General features: G+C 42.8%; 2 protein-coding genes across 2 annotated transcripts; one reads left to right on the top strand and one right to left on the bottom strand.

Moving 5' to 3' along the window:
• Positions 1–117: 117 nt before the first annotated feature.
• On the bottom strand, positions 118–7,802 carry LOC100839993 (protein MLN51 homolog). Its single transcript, XM_003565949.3, has 11 exons — positions 7,069–7,802; positions 5,454–5,553; positions 4,947–5,362; positions 4,225–4,856; positions 3,453–3,567; positions 3,018–3,140; positions 2,176–2,228; positions 1,851–1,926; positions 1,574–1,759; positions 517–637; positions 118–441 (listed from the first exon to the last, which is right to left on the bottom strand). The coding sequence occupies exons 1-9, from the start codon at positions 7,779–7,781 to the stop codon at positions 1,732–1,734; spliced, it is 2,256 nt and encodes a 751-aa protein (XP_003565997.2). The 5' UTR covers positions 7,782–7,802; the 3' UTR covers positions 118–441; positions 517–637; positions 1,574–1,731.
• A 5,426-nt stretch (positions 7,803–13,228) lies between these two features.
• Positions 13,229–18,764, top strand: LOC100835097 (putative pentatricopeptide repeat-containing protein At3g25970). Its single transcript, XM_024459150.1, has 4 exons — positions 13,229–16,458; positions 16,570–16,647; positions 17,875–18,228; positions 18,323–18,764. Exon 1 carries the CDS (start codon positions 13,510–13,512, stop codon positions 16,129–16,131), a length of 2,622 nt encoding a protein of 873 aa, XP_024314918.1. The 5' UTR covers positions 13,229–13,509; the 3' UTR covers positions 16,132–16,458; positions 16,570–16,647; positions 17,875–18,228; positions 18,323–18,764.

Genomic DNA, 18,764 nt, shown 5'->3' with positions numbered 1-18,764 from the left:
GCAGGAAATCTAGAGGATCCCAGTGCCGGGTTCTTTCCTACGAAATTACTACTGAGGTCCACGAGGTTTCTTCTGCTGAACTTGTTCATTCTTACGTGTTGAAAGGTTAACACATCCTTGGTCCTCAAAACACATCCTTGGATAGATCATAGAACAAAGAGGTCGGCAAAACTCAAGTATATATATTGAACTTCACTAAAATAGTGAGGACGGGTAGAAGGAGCAAACAGCAAGTTCTAGAAGCTCACAAACATAGAATGGCAGGCCAGCCGAGTACCACAGAAGAAAAGCGCACATAAGCAAACCAACACCTTATTTGTCCCTTCTCTACACCATGGAGAAGAGCTTGGAGAAACGGAGACGGGAGACCTGACATATATTCTTCATCACATCCTTCACATTCATGTACGCCAATGGGATGCTCTACCATGCAAATTTCACCTAACAGTGCAAAAGACAACTGTGAATGCACTGCAAGACCAAGAATTTCAACCTTTATGGCCATTAATCTTATACCTAATAAAGCGATAGCATCGCTGTAGCAGCCCATCGGAATAATCATTGCAAGTGATTATAGTGAGGATTTGAACATCTTCAAATGCTTTTTTTTTACTGGAAACATCTTCAAACGCCAGACCTGCCAAAAGAGTAGCACCAAGTTTGTCAATCAACACTCAACTTATAGTAGCAACACCCATGCTCAATTGACTAGATATACTCAAGTTTTAGCTACAAGAACAGTAATAACATGTACTTTTTTGAAAGAACTGTAGGGGAGGTCCCGACAGTAAACTTTTATTAGTAACAGATAATTTACAAGGTGTAGTAAATTCAAGATTGGGGAATACAGGAGGTATCTCAGAAGAGAATATACAGGGGGGAACCAGGAAAGGGAACAGATTTACTACTGTGATCACTGATAAGGTGATGCAGCACTTTTATTTTCCTCTTTTTTTAAACTGCAGTTACATAGGAAAATCCTTGCAGAAAATCGAAACCCAAGAGTGAGAAACAACATGGTTCATCACCAGAATCAGATTCTGCACAAGCTTCTGAAGTCTAAACTACTAAGCCTGGACCAATACATAGATACCTCTTTCTTTCTGCATCCTTTTTGGTTCTAGCGAAGCATACATTCCAGCTTGTTTTGCTAGTTTTGGTTTCTTGGTTTAGTAAGTTTTACGCCTTCTCAACGTGCTTTTTCTAATACAAATGACACACATTTATGCGTGTTGGAGAGAGAAAAAAAGGTTATTCGTTGTGATGAAACAATCTTGAAGTGAATCCCACCTCACAAAAAAGACACACATCAGTGAACATTCCAATGGGAAGAGACACATAGTAGAACATGTGCACCAGCGAAAGGTACGCAGTGGAGAGACATAGTTGGAACACGTGCACCAAAAGAAGCACACAAGCAGAAGCATATATACTGGCGAATGATTTTTATGTGTTACTCTCAAGGTTTCAGTGAGAGGGCAGGAGCACAGGACACAACCAGCGGATGTAAACAGACATTAACAGAAAGGGAGGGGAACAGCAATGGCAGGTGCTCAGCATGTATTATGTGTACCTGCCATTTTTTGGATACAAGATAGCCCAAAGTGCAACAGATCAGACACTGAAGTGCTTCAGGATTCACGAAGACCTCCTTGAGATAATAGGTCTTGCAAAAGTCTTGCAAAGACCCAAAGCTGACAAATGAGTGCTTGTTAATTATCATTGCTATGCTCATTGGCCAAAGTTCATCTCCGAGTATCTGTAACAAGATGTAGATATAGTATCAACACTGGGTGCTATATCAGAAAGCATTAAGCATACAGCAAACATATTAGATTTTTTAAACATACCGGCGAGGTTTGTTTCGACGTTGGCTAAGCTCATCATTTACAACCCGATGTTGTATAAGCTCATCATTTACAAGCTCTGCAAAAGGGAAAGTGTCTCAAGACATTTATAGTTTTCTATATGATTGGAGACAAGAAACTGTACACATATCTGGAATCATATACTCCCTCCGTCCCATATTAAGTGCCAAAATATTACATGTATCTAGACGCATTTTAGGTATAGATACATCCATATTTGGGCAAATTTGAGTGGCTTAATATGGGACGGAGGGAGTACAAATTATCAGATAAACAAAGATGTGACCAGGGAATCAAGCTGTTTTACCTGTTATTTCTGGGGACTTCAACTGAGAAGGGGCATTAACGGCACTAGGTTCTCTGTATTGAGAAACAGCAATATAAAAAAGGCAGAATTTATTCATTCTTTCATTCAAAACTAAGTTTGCAATGTGATGGATCATGGATGACAAATCAGAAGTGCAAGAGATAATGAAACAATTAACAGGCAGGGGATATATAAATGCACGAATTGGGAACATATCCTCACGTCGGTCAAATGGAAGATCATAGAAATAGAGATAGACAAGCATCTCATATATAACGGCTTAAAAGAGACAACGGAGAAGTAAATGGCGAGGGAACATAATCCTTCAGGATACCTCAAGACTGGAGATGATAACTCCAATCCACCCAAAATCTCCTATTCTCCTATATAACTGGACAAATAGACTAATTCCCTTTATGTATGAAAATGTTTTGCCAATTACCAACCTAACTGGTTAATCGGTAGTATTGAGAGACAAAGCAAGCTAATACATGTAGGGTTTCCGACTACCAATCTAACTGGCCAACCAGTAGTATTGACAGGTTTCCGATTACCACTCAGTAGTATTGATGAAAGGTTTCCGATAACCAATCTAACTGGTCAATAGGTAGTTTTGAAAGAAAATGTAAGCAAAATACATTGGTGGGGTGACATGACAGATAGAAGTCCTAGGATTCATGCTAACTAACAATTAATTCATAGTAACGCTACTGTTGTGAATACGTTCGCGATCCTTGCAGCATACCCTAGTTTGCTTTTAACCGTACCTCAAACCAGGACGGGTGTTTTTCGCAAGAGATGAACTATCTTCAAGTTCATGTAACACATCTCAAAGGACATACCTAGGAGAAACTGATGAAGATTCCTGCTCAGAAGGTCGGGAATAATAGTTGCCATCCATGGCGATGTAAGGCGAGCCATAAGTTGCTCCTAAACCTCCAGAGGAACCAGCCAATATTGGGAGCCTAGTTTAATTCAGAAGCAGCCCCAAAATATTAGGCATAAGCTAATTTTGAGTGACATATTCAATTGAATAAATGGTACAACAAATACACCAGTCTGTGCATGCAACTGCTTAATGCATATCAAATTTCTTAAACTAACCCTGACAATTACAGACATATAAACTCAAGCGATTAATGAAAATGCAAATTCCCTCACCATCATACCAACAAAAAAAAATCGTGCACTAAATTTTACATGCACATGGGGTAACCACATCACATCAAAACTGAGTTCAAGAGAAATAAAAGTTTCAGATATAATTAACTCCTTACCAGGCCATCTCAGAATTGCTCAGGCCAAGTTGTTGGTGAGACACAAATCCTGGTAGAGCCATACCAATTGAAGGAACACCAGGTCGACCTGGATGTTGACCTCCAAACTGCATAACTGTATGAAAAAAATAAGTAGCATTAGTTAGGCTGATACAATTTGTGTAGGATTAAAAAGACATGATCACATGAAGAGGATACAATAAGCAACTGAACTCTGTGTAATGGTGTATGCACCCTCCCTATGTTAGTACCTTTATCAACAACTTGCTAACCCTGCCACATCTTATAGAGTACACAAATTGGAAAGCAATCAACTTTTAAAAATTTAACTAAAATTTACTACTGAAGGCACTCCACAGCATGCAGTGGCGGTTCCATGTATAAGTTGACATCACAACTTTTCTAAAACTCCCTTGAACCTTCTAGTTATTCATCAAAAAACCATATGATCATGGAGGCTTTGAAAGGAATAACATCACAGCGTTCTAGGTTGCACCACCACTGACAGCATGGCTCCAGATCAAAACTTTGTACATTCACTTCAATGGAGCACTCTTGTGAGAAAAGTATTTCACAACAATAATACATGTTTAAACTATTAATTTAAACTATTAGTTAGTTTTATGCTTCTCAGACATATACAACTGTTAGAAATCATATTAGGGAGAATTAAGACATAAGATCCTTTTAGATGGTTGAACTATTTTTATTGCGCATGTTAGCACTGGGTAGTTATGTTGTTACATTGCTCTTTCATGGAGTGAATACAAACCTGGGAAGAGTGCTGGGGTGCCATGAAAACCTTGGTCACCAAGTGAAAAGCTTCCTGTAGCCCCTAGAACCTGACCTCTACCATAAAGAAAAGGCGCATGCTCTTCTCCCTGGCCACCATGGTGTCCCTTCACTGTCATTCGAGGAATAACTTTGTTTGATCCACGAGGTGAAGAAATTCCAGTGTCTTCAGTCGTAACTGTAGACACAGCTTGTGTGGAAGATGGCATTTCATCACTAATACCAATTCGTGCACAAAACATCTGGCCGGGCATCCTTGGTGTGGATTGAGTAGATGACTGAACTGACCATTGTTGAACAACTGGATGCGAGGACTGAACAGAATCTCTAATTACTTGATTAGTTGCTATAGGAAATTGACTATTTGATGATGATGGAGATGAATGCAGAGCAGGACTGCCTGTGCCAGCTTCACCAAGCCCAACAGATGGACCAGCTGGTAGTTCACGGTGGGGTGGCCTAGAAGGATAAAAGGGTGGCGAAGCTGAATTCAAGTTTGATGCAAATGATTGCTTAATTGCTAAACCTTGCCCAGGGCGAGAAGAATTTGAATTTTGAGGTTGCTGTTTCCCCAAGTTTGCATTTGAAGAAGCATTTTCTGGATTCTGTGATCTGAAATAATATAACAAAAAGGAGTACTGCTGTTAGTTAAATATCAAAACAAATATGCTAAGACTGCGTGTAAAGAGACCTTCAACCTACTTATTGTTTTGCTCCGAAGACAGCTCAGTGGTACTCCTCCAACGTGGTTGGTACCGCTTAGAACCTCTGCCTCGAATTACTCTTGGTGTATTTTTATGACTTGGTTGATTTCTGGAATCAGCATAGTAAGTGCGAGATTCTTTTGGAACCACATCAAAGTTATTGACATCATCATTGTGGGCCTGAGAAGGTTTAGGTGCTCTGGTCTTCACGTTCTCAGGCAGGGCCTGTCTAGAATTCTTTGTATTATCATGGCTAATATGAGACCCCTTTGGAACGTAACAATAGTTCTGGTTACCATCATGATACTGTGATCGAGATCTGTTGCCTCCTCTGAAATTACCACGGCTAACACCACGAGTCCTACCGCCAGGTCCACCACCACGCCCTCTAAAGCGACCTCTCAAATTTCTTATCTGAAAGCACAATCGACAAAATAAGCATATTGGTAAGAGACATATGCATCAATAATATAATACACAGAAAATAAGAAAGTGTAGTACTCACGTTTCCATTATTATAATCACGTGGATGCATCTCATCAAATCTGTCATGGACCCACTCTTGCTCCTCTTTAGGCCACAACTTTCTATTACTCAGCATTCTCCTGAAATGACAATAAGGATACGTTAAGAAGCAGTTGAAATCTGGTTCGTAGTTCATCATGAATATCAGCTATTGGGAAAATGAAATTAAGCATCATATCAGTTATCATGACATGAAAAGTATGAAACTAAGCATCGTATCAGCAAATATGATGTTGGCATAGAACACTTGTGCAAACAGACAGAAGTTCTCTAGACCAGCCAAGTTCAGCACCCAGATAACTGGGTGGACTGCTGGCTCTAGAACTCCACAACTTTCTATTACTTAGCATTCTCCTAAACTGACAGTACGGACAAATTAGGCAGGAACTGAAACCTGGATCATGGTTCATCATGAATATCAATAGAATGGAATTGAGCATCGTATCAGCATTAATGATGCGGAGAGCATCCATGCAAATATAACCCAAATTCTCTTATTCTTTTCTGTCCCAGTTGAGTTCAGCACCCAGATCAATGGTGGGAATGCTGGCTCACCGGTCTGATCAAGTGATGAAGATACGGGTTTTTTGTTATGCAATATATAAATTCCACAAGAAACATCTTATAGGTCAACCATGATACCCCTGTTGCATTGAGTATTACAGCATAAGTCATCTTTTACTTCTCTTCCATCCTGAAGTCAATCTAACTGTTTGAGGAAAAATTGCCACAGCCTAATGCCCCCACACTCCAATGCACCATCCTAACTATAGTAATAAACGCCTTCTCTTAAGTATGGTCATTGCGTCATTTTCACCGCACACTTAATTCTTTTGATAAATGGAAAGCGGAACCAGAGTATCCTGACAGACCACCCATCACAATAAAGAGTTATAAATAAAAGCTACCCCCCCCCCCCCCCCAACACACACACACAAACAACCCCAATATCCACAACAACATTAAGAGAGTAGTTCCTGTGTCTTGATCTTGTGAATAAACTTAAAATTTTGATAGAGCAACATGTACTTCATGTGTGGACCAACTAGCTGTAAGAAATTGTGGATTTAGTAACTCATATGCTTTTGCATATTTCAGACCGTTGGCATCACACTACCTAAACTACACCGAATCCCTAGTGCACGAGACATTACCAGTTTGATCCTAGTCGTTTATGACCGGTCCTCTGCCCTCAGAAACACAAATTTCAACTATGCTTAGATTAAACTACTTATCTACATCAAGTCCTAAGTATCCGTGATTCCTTGACATAAAACACAAGACGAATCTTCCAAGAAACACCTTATACACTAAGTCTGTTTCCTTCATGTCTCTATATGCAACAATCAACTCTGGTGAATATGTCAGAATTTTGGCCAGTTAACCATGAATAAACTATACAGTTCACTGATATCAGTACTCGGACTGATAATACGGTTTTCTGTGGAAACATATGTGAAACTAAACTAATCAAAACATGGAACTGAACTCCATCGAGCTAATTTTATACTGTGCACTAACTAACATCTATATATAAGCAATCACGGAGATAACAGCGAAAGCAAACAATAAACTGAAGATGGAAAAGCAAGAACCTTCCTCGCCCACGGCCGCGGGCCTCCTGGAAGCGGTCGTCGTGCATGTAGAAAGCGCCCGTCGTCGGCACGGCAAAGGGCTCGCTCTCCTTCTTCCCCTCCACCTCCTCTCCCGCCGCCGTCTCCCCGGCTTCCCCTCCCTCCTTGACCCCCTCTGCCTCTGTCGGCGCAACAACCACCTCGGCGGCCACCACCCCACCGCGGCCTTGCTCGAAATCCTCCTCGTACTCCTCGTACCCACCCTCATCCTCCTCCTCCTCGTAAAGCTCCTGGTCGTACACCTCGGCGGCGCCCTGCCCGTCAGACTCCTCGTCGGATCCGGCCTTCCTGCGGGGCAAGGGCAACCCGCCGTCCTCCTCCGAGTCCTCCCCCTCTTCCTCGTCGCTCGCCGCGGCGCGGCGCCTCACCGCCGGGAGGGGCGCGTCGTCGAGGTCGCTCTCGTAGTCCTCCTCCTGTTCCACCTCCACTGCCCCCTCCGGATCAAGCTTCGTCTCCTTGTCGGCCATTGACGCCAGCCGAGAGAGATCGCCGAGATCGCTAGACGGATCCGGAGAATCGGGCGCGAGAGAGCTAGGGTTCAGCGGGGGACTCGGCGGAATCTGGAAAGCCTTCTCGATGTGTTCTTCTTCCTCGGGCTCGGGCTCTCTCTGCGTGTGGACGGGAAGAGGGAGGGGATGGGACGGAGAAAACCTGTCGCCCTTTCCTGACGCCATCGGACACGACCGTCCAAATCCCAACCGGAGTACAGTTTGGGTTGAAGTATGAAGGATGTCCTTTCGGGCCACTGACACGGATGACCCACGGGCTACACTGCGCGTGGGCCTTGTTTAAGGTACGCTTTTTGCTTGGAAATGAGGTCCTGCTATGACGTATGCAGTGCGCTCATAAATCCGGAGCTACGAATTTTTTTGTTGCTTGTGTAGACCCAAAATTAAAAACCAGGAGGACTTCCTAGAGAAATTACACTAACCAAGAGGCTAACTATTTTTCTCTTTAGTTTTGTCAATCATCAAGTTTTTCTTCTACTATATATCTTGTCGTGTCAGTTGACCACACCGTCATTGTTATTGTCGATCTTGCTTTTGGCTACACACATTCTTGTTGGACCCACCTTTGCGATTTGAGTAGAATTTGAATTTGAATTTGAAGTGGATTTTAAATATGACATTGTTAGGACACGATGACTCAATCTTAGCTAAGGATTGTCCTATAGATGGCAAGCTGGGCAACAAAAATATGGCAGGAATTACTCATGGTGACAAATGTATAAATTCGGAGCTACGAAATTTTTTTGTTGCTTGTGTAGACCCAGAGTTAAAAGCAAGGAGTGAAGGAGGACTCTCTAGAGAAAATACACTAACCAAGAAGCTAACTATTTCTCTCTTTAGTTTTGTCAATCATCATGTTTTTCTTCTACTATATATCTTGTCGTGTCAGTTGACCACACACACCATCATTGTTACTGTCAATTTTGCTTTTGGCTACACACATTGTTGTTGGACCCACCTTTGTGATTTGAGTGAAATTTGAATTTTAAGTAGATTTTAAATATGACATTGTTAGGGCACGGTGACTCAATCTTATCAATCTTAGTTAAGGAAAGTCCGACAGATGGCCAGATGAGCAACAAAAATTAATATGGCAGGAATTACTCATGGTGACAAATGACATCGTTCTCACACACAAAAAGAAATGTGACTCCATGTCCATGGTTGGAGGTTTAGATACGAGAGAAATAAATGACGAGGTGACTCATAGTTGAAGCTAATCTCGAGAGAGAAGTTGCCGCCTAGAAGAGTGACAAGACTTACCTTCTTTAGTACCGTTCCAATGCTCTGTGCTCCTTCTGTGAGATCATTTTATGTTAGTAACGAGTATCAACGACTTCCAAATTTGGAGGCTTTTTGAAGTCTTAGAGTGAACATTAAAGCTCTTGGGTATGCGCTAGAGGCATTAGAACATGTACAATACAAGATGCTTAGCCAGGTGTTTAGAAAAATTAACCCTTTTTTTAATCACTGGTGCTGAGCAGATGCCTAACTTGGCACGTCTCCTATACTAACTAGATGGTACCCCGCGCGTTGCTGCGGGAATTTGTGGTGTAAAACACATAATTGAATTTTGAATGTAAATCTGAATTGGAATATTCGTATATTTAAACTAACGTATTTTCTGCTTGGAGAATGGATATGATCTTTAAAACAAATACTCCCTCTGTTTCATAATTCTTGTCTCAAATTTGCCCAAAAATGGATGTATCTATCCTAAAAAGTGTTTAGATACATGTAATATTTCGACAAGAATTATGGAACGGAGGGAGTATGTCACAACAACATCATTGTATTTATGTATTGGCAACGGCCTAGGACAAAATCACATGGGCATGCATGTGATATTTAATACATGTACATTTGTAGAAAATGCTGAGCAACTGATTATACTTTCATTTACATATACATGATATTTAGTTGGGAAACAGCAGGTTAAGCTTCTCCTCATCACCTGCGGATTAAATTGACAACATGTCAAAATATAATAAAGAAATTGTGACTATGAAATATTTTAGCAGCTGTTATTTCTGCTAATAGAATTACTGGTTGGAACATACTCTTTGCGATTCTGAAGTTGAATAGCGCAGGATGCGTTGGCAGCCGTCGAGGAAGGGCATGAAGAGGAGAGATGCAGAGCCGCCGCACACAAAAAACGTAGTGTCGATGTCATCATAGGTAGTAACCGTAGCAAAACAGAGAAGCTGTAGGTCCAGAGAATAATACGTAGAAGGTAAAAAGAGTTGACATGGTGAAATTGTTGAGCAAAATAGAAAAAAGAAACCGAGGAGCCCAAGGAAATCAAACGGAAGGAATCAAACAGATGGAATTCAATTACTCTCTCCGTCTCTCCTCTGTTGCCCTGCAGGACTTCTTGGCTTCTTCTCTCCTGAAAGATGGAGGGGCCGGCCTCACTACTGGCTGCCGGCGACCCTGCCATGTCCTCGTCTGACTCCCGAGCCTCCGGCCCGCGCAACGGGATCCACGGCTTCGCCTGCTGTGGCGTCGGCGCCCCTGCCTGGCGGCTTCGTTGGCTTCTCGGGACGGCGACGATGATGGAGGAGGTGCAGGGCGAACTTGTGCTGCCTGGTGTGCGCAAGGGGATCCACGGCTCCGCCTCCTGTTGAAAGATCGGTATGGTCGACTAGAGTGGGGGGTGAATAAGCGACTAACAATTTTACTTTTTCTTTTCACTTTTAAGGATACAAGCATCAATACATGGGTTCACTAAAACGTCTAAATAATGAACACCCCTAGTATGATGCAATAGCCGAAGCACGAGCACAAGCAATAGATAATCAGTTGAAACTTGCTTGATAGCCGAAGCACAAGATAAACAATTAAGCTTTGCAAGTAAGTAAAGGGGCAAGAATGATACCACACGGGGAGACGAAGATTTCACCGGAGTTCCACCTATTGGGGTCGGTGTACGTCTCCGTTTGGAGCAGTGCTCTATCACAAAGGTAGAGGCGCCACAAAGGCTCATTCTATTCTCCAACTCACCACACCACAAAGGTGGGATGAGCTCTCACAACACCACAAAGGTGAGGTGAGTTCCATTAAGTGGCTTCCTTGAGGGCGAATGCCAACCCTTACAAACTTGACCGGAACTCTCTCCACAACTTAATTGGAAGCTCCCAATCCGAGGAAAAGGGCACGTCTTCACAACTTAATTGGAGGCTCTTTTCCGAATCCACAAGCACCGCCTCACAAGATTAGTGGCCTTGAGGAGACACCTTCCGGCTAGAGATCCCAAAATCCCAAGAGTAACAAAATCCACAAAGAAAACAAGGATAATCAACCTTTTTTGCTTTGGTGAAACCCTAGATCTAGATCTCCTCCTCCAATCCTCAAAGAATCAATAAGGGGGGAGCTCTATGGAGGGAGATATATCACTTTGAAGCTTTAGAAATGGTGTGGAGAGATTTGGGCTTCGGATAAGTTCATCTCGAGGTAGGGGATGACTATTTATGGGGGTCCCGAAATCTAACCGTTATGCACTAAGTCTGCCAGCTTCTTGTGGCCATTGTTCCGGTCCAACCTCCGCCAAACACAAATGAATTCCAGTAGCATCACGGAGGTAGGCCGGACGTTTGGTGGAAGTTCCGCCCTACCGGAGGTAGGCCAGAAGTTCCGGGCCTGTAACAGATCTGGCAACACAGTTAGACTTTTGGTGGCTCTCTCTCGCACGGGTAGGCTTTATGTGGGTGCAAATATGGTAGTTTGTGTACGTGAAGTTGATTCATCCATTACCTTCCCACGCGGACTCTCTCTTAATAGTACGGAGTTTCTACGGCTCAATATAAATGAAAAGCCGCTAAACACCGCTACGCTTCTTTCCTTTTTGAGGGCAACGAACCGTCTTGTGCCATATGATCTCAAATCCGAAACACTCGAACACACGATTAGTCCACGAGTCATGTTGTCATTAACACCAAAACACTTAGGAATCGAAATGCCCTTTCACCTGTGGCGGTAGTGCCCCACTTGGCGGCTTCGGCGGCTTCTTGTGGCCACGATGGCGATGGAGGAGGCAACGAAGGAACCCCAAGGATAAGTAGGAGAGGGATTTGGGAGAGGATGGCAAGGGGATAGAGATGATGCGGTCCGAATTGAGTTTTATAAGCCGTGGAGGGAGATCGAGAGTTCGATGCCCACGGCCGGACGAGTCAATTGCAAATGGGAATTGAAAAGGGAAGACAGAGGATTGGTGGATTTAATACGGAGTAAGTTCGTGAGTGACGGGAATTAATTTTCCGTTCCGGTGTTGCAAGAAACGATTGATTTTGATGGGATTGAAACCACGGCTGCAGTTAATGGCTGCAGGTGCATACGCTCTGGCTCGAAGCGAGGAGGAAGACGACCGGTCGGGGCACAAGCTACTCAATCGATGCTTTACGGAACGGCCACGAGCTAGCAATCGATTGGTACGTGGGCTGTGGGCTAGTCTGTTTATGTAAAGCCCATTTAGAAGCATTGGCTCGTCCAGCCCATGAGCAGGAACGGACGTGACAGATGTACGGGAACAAACGCGACCGGCGGGGAACGAACGTGACGGACGGGTTTCCCAAACCGTCTTTTTTTCTTCCGACGGTGGGCTGCTGACATGGCACTGTTTGACATGATCAGTTGCTGATGTGGATAGGCTGCATGTTGAGAGAAAAATGCTAGTGGGTTGTCTCTACTTAGATATAGAGGATAATCATTGGTGTTTAAGATGGTGCTCGATTTATTTTCGTAAGCACCTTGTATTGTACATGCTCTTAGAGAGCGGTTTTTGCTTCTGTTTTCAATCTACTTTTGTTTTTATGGTAAAACCGAGTTTTTATGGTAAAATCACTTATAAGCACTACTCCCTCCGTCCCATATCAAGTGACTCAAATTTGTCCAAATATGAATGTATCTATGCCTAAAAAGCGTATAAATACATGTAATAGAAAGTCACTTAATATGGGACGGAGTGAGTATTAAAATTCACAAGGGATGTTTTGTTTCAACTTTTAAACATTCTTTGCAAAACGTGACTTTCCAAGTCCAAACATAAGTTGTAAATTTTGATTGAGAAACCTAGTGATGTTGACATTTGTTGGAAGGCTATCTGCAAGTCCATGACACATGAAAGAGAAAAAAAAAGTGTAGCATAGTATTTTACCCATTGATATGTTATAAATACATGTTGGAGAATAATATCTTATTTGAAATATTATAGTCCAGCATGGTTGAGCCACCAACACGACATGCCGGGGGTTCGCCCCCCATGAAACCCTCGCCCAATTCATGTGTTTCAAAAAAGAAATTTGTTCGTTTCACATCTGTCTCTGCAGATTTACGAGACAAACTTCATAATCTTGTAAGATTCAACAAAAATCAAAGCTAAAATATCGCAGACCGTTGCAGCTATTGATTTTGTGCGCGATACATAACATACATGTTATACGGCATTACATCAGTACCATATGAGCTTTTTTTTTTAAAGCAACAATACCATATGAGCTTATTTGAAAGAGTTGTATACTTGTATTTGTTGGTAAAATTTTGGTATCCAGTTGGAACAGCCTCAGGAAGAAGTTCAACCAGAACTAATACAAACACTGAAACTAGTTAACCCTCGGGTGAATCCAGACCATCCATACTATTATCGGACGGTGGGGAGAAGCTCGAGCAGTTTCACAGATTGTGGTGCGAGCCAGAGGATACGAGTTCCAACAAATCTGGCTGGAGCCTGGAGCCCTGGAGAGCCCATGAGGACTCTCTGACGAAGCTCTCTGAAGAATCTGGGCCCTCATTCCAAGCCCATCGCCGCCGCCGCCGGCGACTATGCCCGCGGAGATCCCGTCCTCCTCCACCGCCGCCGCCGTCGCCCATTCCCGGCGACCCATCCGCCGCCTCTCTTATGTTACGGTCTCTTCCTCTGCTACTCCTTCAATCCGCTCTCTCCTCCAAGCCGACCCCATCTAGGCTCCTCTCTTCCGCCGCCGCCGCCACCACCGGCTCCGGTGCACGACTCGTCAGGGCACATGGAACCGTCTCCGCCGTGCTGGAGATCGTCGGCCCCATCGAGCTCCTCTTCCCGTCCTCCGAGGCGCGCCTCTACGTGCGCCTCCTGCGGCGCTGCGCGCTCGACGCGCTCGCTGCCGGCGCCGGCGCCGTCCACGGGCACGTCCTCAAGCGCGGCTTCGCCCCCGACACGCTCGTGTCCAACGTCCTGCTGGACACCTACGCCAAGGGCGGCTCCTTGGCGGCCTGCCACAACCTGTTCGACGAAATGCCGCACAGGGACGTCGTGTCCTGGTGCACCATCATCGCCGCGCACACCAGACGAGGCCTCTGGGTCGAGGCCATTGGCCTGTTCAAGGGTCTTTTATCGTCTGAGGTGAAGGCGAACCGGTTTGTCATCTCGTCGGTGCTGAAAACATGCGCCAGGTCCGGTGTCATGGAGCTGGGGCTCATGGTACATGGATTAGTGATAAAATCTGGCTTGGGTGTTGATAGGTTTGTGGAAGTTGGATTCGTCGACATGTATGCCAAGTGTGGCAATGTGGGCTATTCTCTTAGGATCTTCAATGAAATTCCATTGAAGAGGTCAGTTGCTTGGAATGCAATGATTTCAGGTTTTGTTGAGAATGACTGTATTGTGGAGGCTGCTGAGATCTGCAGGGATATGCATCGAGTTGGCATTGCAATGGATGTGGTGACGTTGAGGGTAGTTGCTGGTGTGGCTGCTACCCTAGGAATGTTTGAGCTTTGTAGGAACATTCATGGTTATGCACTTAAAGTTGGGTTGGGAAGAGATTGTTTTGTTCTGTCTGAGCTGGTCAAGTCAGCCGGGAAGGTAGGTGATACTCAGTACATTGGTGAGCTTGTTTCTGCAGTTAGAACGCGTGACCAGTCTTTATATTCTTTGGCTATATCAGGCTATCATTCAAACGGTTGTCAGAATGAAGCAGTGAAACTTGCAGGACATCTTTTTTGTTCGGGCCTATGTTTAAGGGAAGGAGATTTGGTCACCGTACTAGATGTCTGTCATACCAAAGAGGAAGTTCTACAAGTACATGCTTATGCATTGAAATCTGGAGGCGTCTTTTATGTAAATGTATGTAATGCTCTTATATCAGTATACTCTGAACTGGGATTGGTGATGGATGCCGAAGCAATCTTCAAAAGCATGTACTCACGAGATGTTGTGTCATGGGCTGCAGTCATGGCAGGCTGTGTCAAGAACCTCCAATTTGAAAAAGCATTTGGTTATTTCAGAGGCTTAAGAAACTCTGGAGCATCATTGGATCAGCACTGCATTGGTACTATCATTAATATATGTACAGGACTTCAAGACATGGATAAAGGACAGCAAATTCATGCTCTAGCTCTTAAAGTTGGCCTATTGGTTGTTGACTTCATCAGTGCATCCCTAGTGAACATGTATGCAAAATGTCATCACATTGAGTGTGCTGCTGAGTTGTTTTCCTACACACTTCTTCCACGAAATCTAGTTGTAACTAATGCCATGCTCTCTGGGTTTTGCTGGAATTTCCTGCCAGAGAAAGCTCTTCTGCTCTTTTGCAGTGAATATCAATCTGGCCTGCGTCCTGATCATTTCACTTGCTCAACTGTTCTTGGTGCTTGTGCTGATATAGGAGCAAAGGATTCTGGTGAACAGATTCACGGATATCTTATAAAGATTGGTTCTGAATACATGGATGTCATTGTTGGAAATGCTATCATAGACCTTTATGTTAAGTGTGGATGCATTGCTAGTGCTTGTAGATTTTTCCATAGCATGAGAAGCTGGAGCATGAATTCATATGCAATGTTAATGTTGGGTTATATTCAGAACAGATGCAGTGATGAAGCTCTTCAACTTTTCTCCAAAATGCAGCACAGTGGTCTGCGTGCAAACCGTGTTACCTTTGCAAGAATTTTACGGGGATGTGCTGACCTATGTGCTATTGATTTGGGAAGACAACTGCATGCTTCGATTATAAAGATGGGTTTGATTTCTGATGTATACGTTGCAAATGCACTTCTAGGAATGTATAAAAAATCTGACAGTATGATGGAATCAAAAAGAGACTCGAGAGAAATTTTGGCAGATGGTTCAGAACAGGATACTAAAGATAACTGCTATTCAGAACAAAGGGACACGAGTAGCAATCTTCAAGAAATTGGACTGTTTACCTTGGAAGAAGGGAAAGATCATGAAATTTCTGGTCGTGCGTATGGAACTCCACTTCCCATCCATGAGGTTGGACAGGAACTTTGGATCAACACTATCATAGGGAATATGAGGAATGACAAGTGCAGTGAAAGCAAGGTTTTGCTAGATACAGGTTATCAGAGAAACAGAGGTGGATCTCTTAAGCTGTTTAACTTGTTACAGGCGAACAATACTGGATCTGACCAATTTGTCCTAGTTGTCTTCATTGATAATACTTTAAAGATAAAGGATACAGGGTTTGTTATTGCAGAATTAATGAGAAGATCTAGTGTTGCACCAGCACTTGGCTTTCCTCCTTGACAACCTATTGTGCAGTACAAAAGCTATATATGGCCCTGTTATTCCTCACGCAGCAAAGCTGAATCATCATGCTGACTTGTCGGGAAGGCATGCAAGGAAAACAAACTCTGAGTTGCGTTCTGAGTTCATGCATAATTGACTCCTCAGATCCACATTATGTATGAACATCACATCATGCACTCCCTAGGACCATGAAAACTCAATATCTCTTTGTGTTCCCATGAGAGAAGTTTACACCACGTTTAAGCAGACCAAATGCTGCTTTGAAATTCTTTAATGTCTGGGTGATTTAGTTGCATGGAAGGATCGATCAACAACGTGAACCAGGTTAGCACAAAATAGGTAGCTAGTATTTATTTACCTTTTTAATTGGTACATGTTCCAATCTTTTAGTTATGGTGAATCACTCATGATTTTCAGGCATTTTCTTTCATGCAGGGGACACCAAGTCTTTTCAAGCACTTCTGAGAGAGGAGGATTAGGTCAGAAAAATCAGCTGGAGCTTTGACCATTGTTGTGAGTTTAACTAACTTTGCCATTGCTTAGGCACACACTCTTACTAATACCTGTTTGCCTGCTTGAACTTTGATCGTTGCTGTGATGGAACAAACTTTATGGTGCTTAGGCATAAGCTTTAAGGCCTTTAACTGATACACATATTTGCTGTTACTTCCTCATGTACAGTAAATACTTTTAGACTTTTAGTTGAGTCAAACAGTAACACCAGTACGTTTGATGTAGCAAACTAGGAAAAGAAATTGCAACTGCTCAAGCAGTTATTCTTCATCGTCTTCTAATCTCCTACTATTTATTCAACTTCATTGGTGATATTGGGATTAGTAAATTTGTTAAGCAAGCCAATATTGCCCTGAAGACCGTACCTTATTTTAAAGTTTGCCATTGAACCTGTGAAGTTATCTTTGTTTGTGGTTCATTCTTCAAAGATGCGACCTATCTAGATGAGTTGTTCTTCCCTTTCTAATGAAATGAGGGCATGCATTTTGATATTGCTATCTCTGACTGAACGTTGTCGAACATTATGTAAGGCCTAGTAGTTATGGTTTAATTTGAACAAAAATGGAATTGTGAAGAAATTCTATAAATATAGCAACATATGTATTTTCCTTGTTGAGAATCCTCTTGTCATTCCGTTAAATAATATATTCTGGCTATGCTGTGGCTTCTAAGGTTATCAAGTCAACGCCATATAGGATGGCTGGTCAATCTATGTCTAGCTTAGCTCGTTTTTGTTTCATTTTAACAGAAACTAACACCATGCTTGCATGAGAAGAATGCTACAGAAGTAATAACGAAATCCAAGAATGTTGTGCATTTTTGTTGTGCTTAGTTGCTTACTCCTAGCGATCACGTACAAATTCAGCAACTTCATTCTGAGATTGTAATCAGTGTGCTATGCAGACTCCCTTTCTGCTTTTCCACATCCCCTTCAGTCTGATGTATCAGCATGACTATAGTAGGTTTATCTTACTATATAATGTAGTGGCCTTAGGTATTTTATGTAACTGTTACATTTATTCTGTAGTGCCTTCTGGTATGCAGGACCGACTAGGTGGTACCGGATGCCTCGAGTTTTTTAGATAAATATTTAAATGATGCTCATTAGTTCCATTACTGAAATGATAATGTGCATTTGAATCCTTATCCAACTCCAGCCTTATTTTGTAGAACGTTTTCTCAAACAGATGGTCACATTTATGCTGATACATTTTGCTTATTCGTCAGGGCCTGCAAGAAGTTAGCCACAGGCAAGCAGTGATATCCAGTGTAACACCACTCTTGTTTTGTTCTTTGTATGTCTGAAGCAATCACTGTCGAGACATTTCTTCCCTTATATCGTCTTAACCGTCGCGCACCTTAATTTTTGGTTGGTGCTATATGGAATATAGTAGTTACTGACTTGAGGCCATTAGTTGTCCCGTCTGTATAGAGCATGCGCTGGATGTGCAGTGACAGTGGTATGTTGTACCATATTTGACATGCCAGACTCATTTTCTTGTACTTCCAGAAGAAATATTTGAGAAACTGATTTGAGTAACGATGCCAGGAATGTCTCATTCACCAATCTTGCTAGCACACGTGAGTCTTTTTTCTCGCTATCGTGTCTTGTGATTTCTTCTGCATTGCTTGTTTTCCTGACATTATTCTGGTGATGCTAATCAATCTCTAGCAGATGCTTGTGTGGCTGAAAGGAAAGCAGTTCCATGAGGAGGACATGCTGGCCCTGCTCCAGGCTGAAAAAATGGTTGATTGGTTGCATCACTTCGATCATTGGATCAGGTTATGAAGTTGGAAGATCTGGGTTGGTACAAGTTTGCGACACCAAACTTCCATAATAATCGTATCCACAGGTGCCACAAAGTGAACTTTGAAGTTGTGAATTTATCATGGCTTAACCAAAAAGGCTGACTACACATCTGGCGAAGTCTAGGGTTTCTTAGGAAAGGCTGCCGCGTGATTGTTCTATCCAATCTTATACGGGAGCAACAAGTTTCCCTACCATGTATACGGTTTTGATTCGATTAATTCTTTTGCTGCTCCCATCAATTTTTTGGCATGTAACTGAACCAATTTTGATTCGATTAATTCTTTTACAGTACATGTTTTCATCGAAA

The sequence above is a fragment of the Brachypodium distachyon genome, chromosome 2 (assembly GCF_000005505.3).
Source record: "Brachypodium distachyon strain Bd21 chromosome 2, Brachypodium_distachyon_v3.0, whole genome shotgun sequence".
NCBI lineage: Eukaryota > Viridiplantae > Streptophyta > Magnoliopsida > Poales > Poaceae > Brachypodium > Brachypodium distachyon.
The sequence above is the reverse complement of the archived record's forward strand: the minus strand, read 5'-3'. Positions and strand labels throughout refer to the sequence as shown.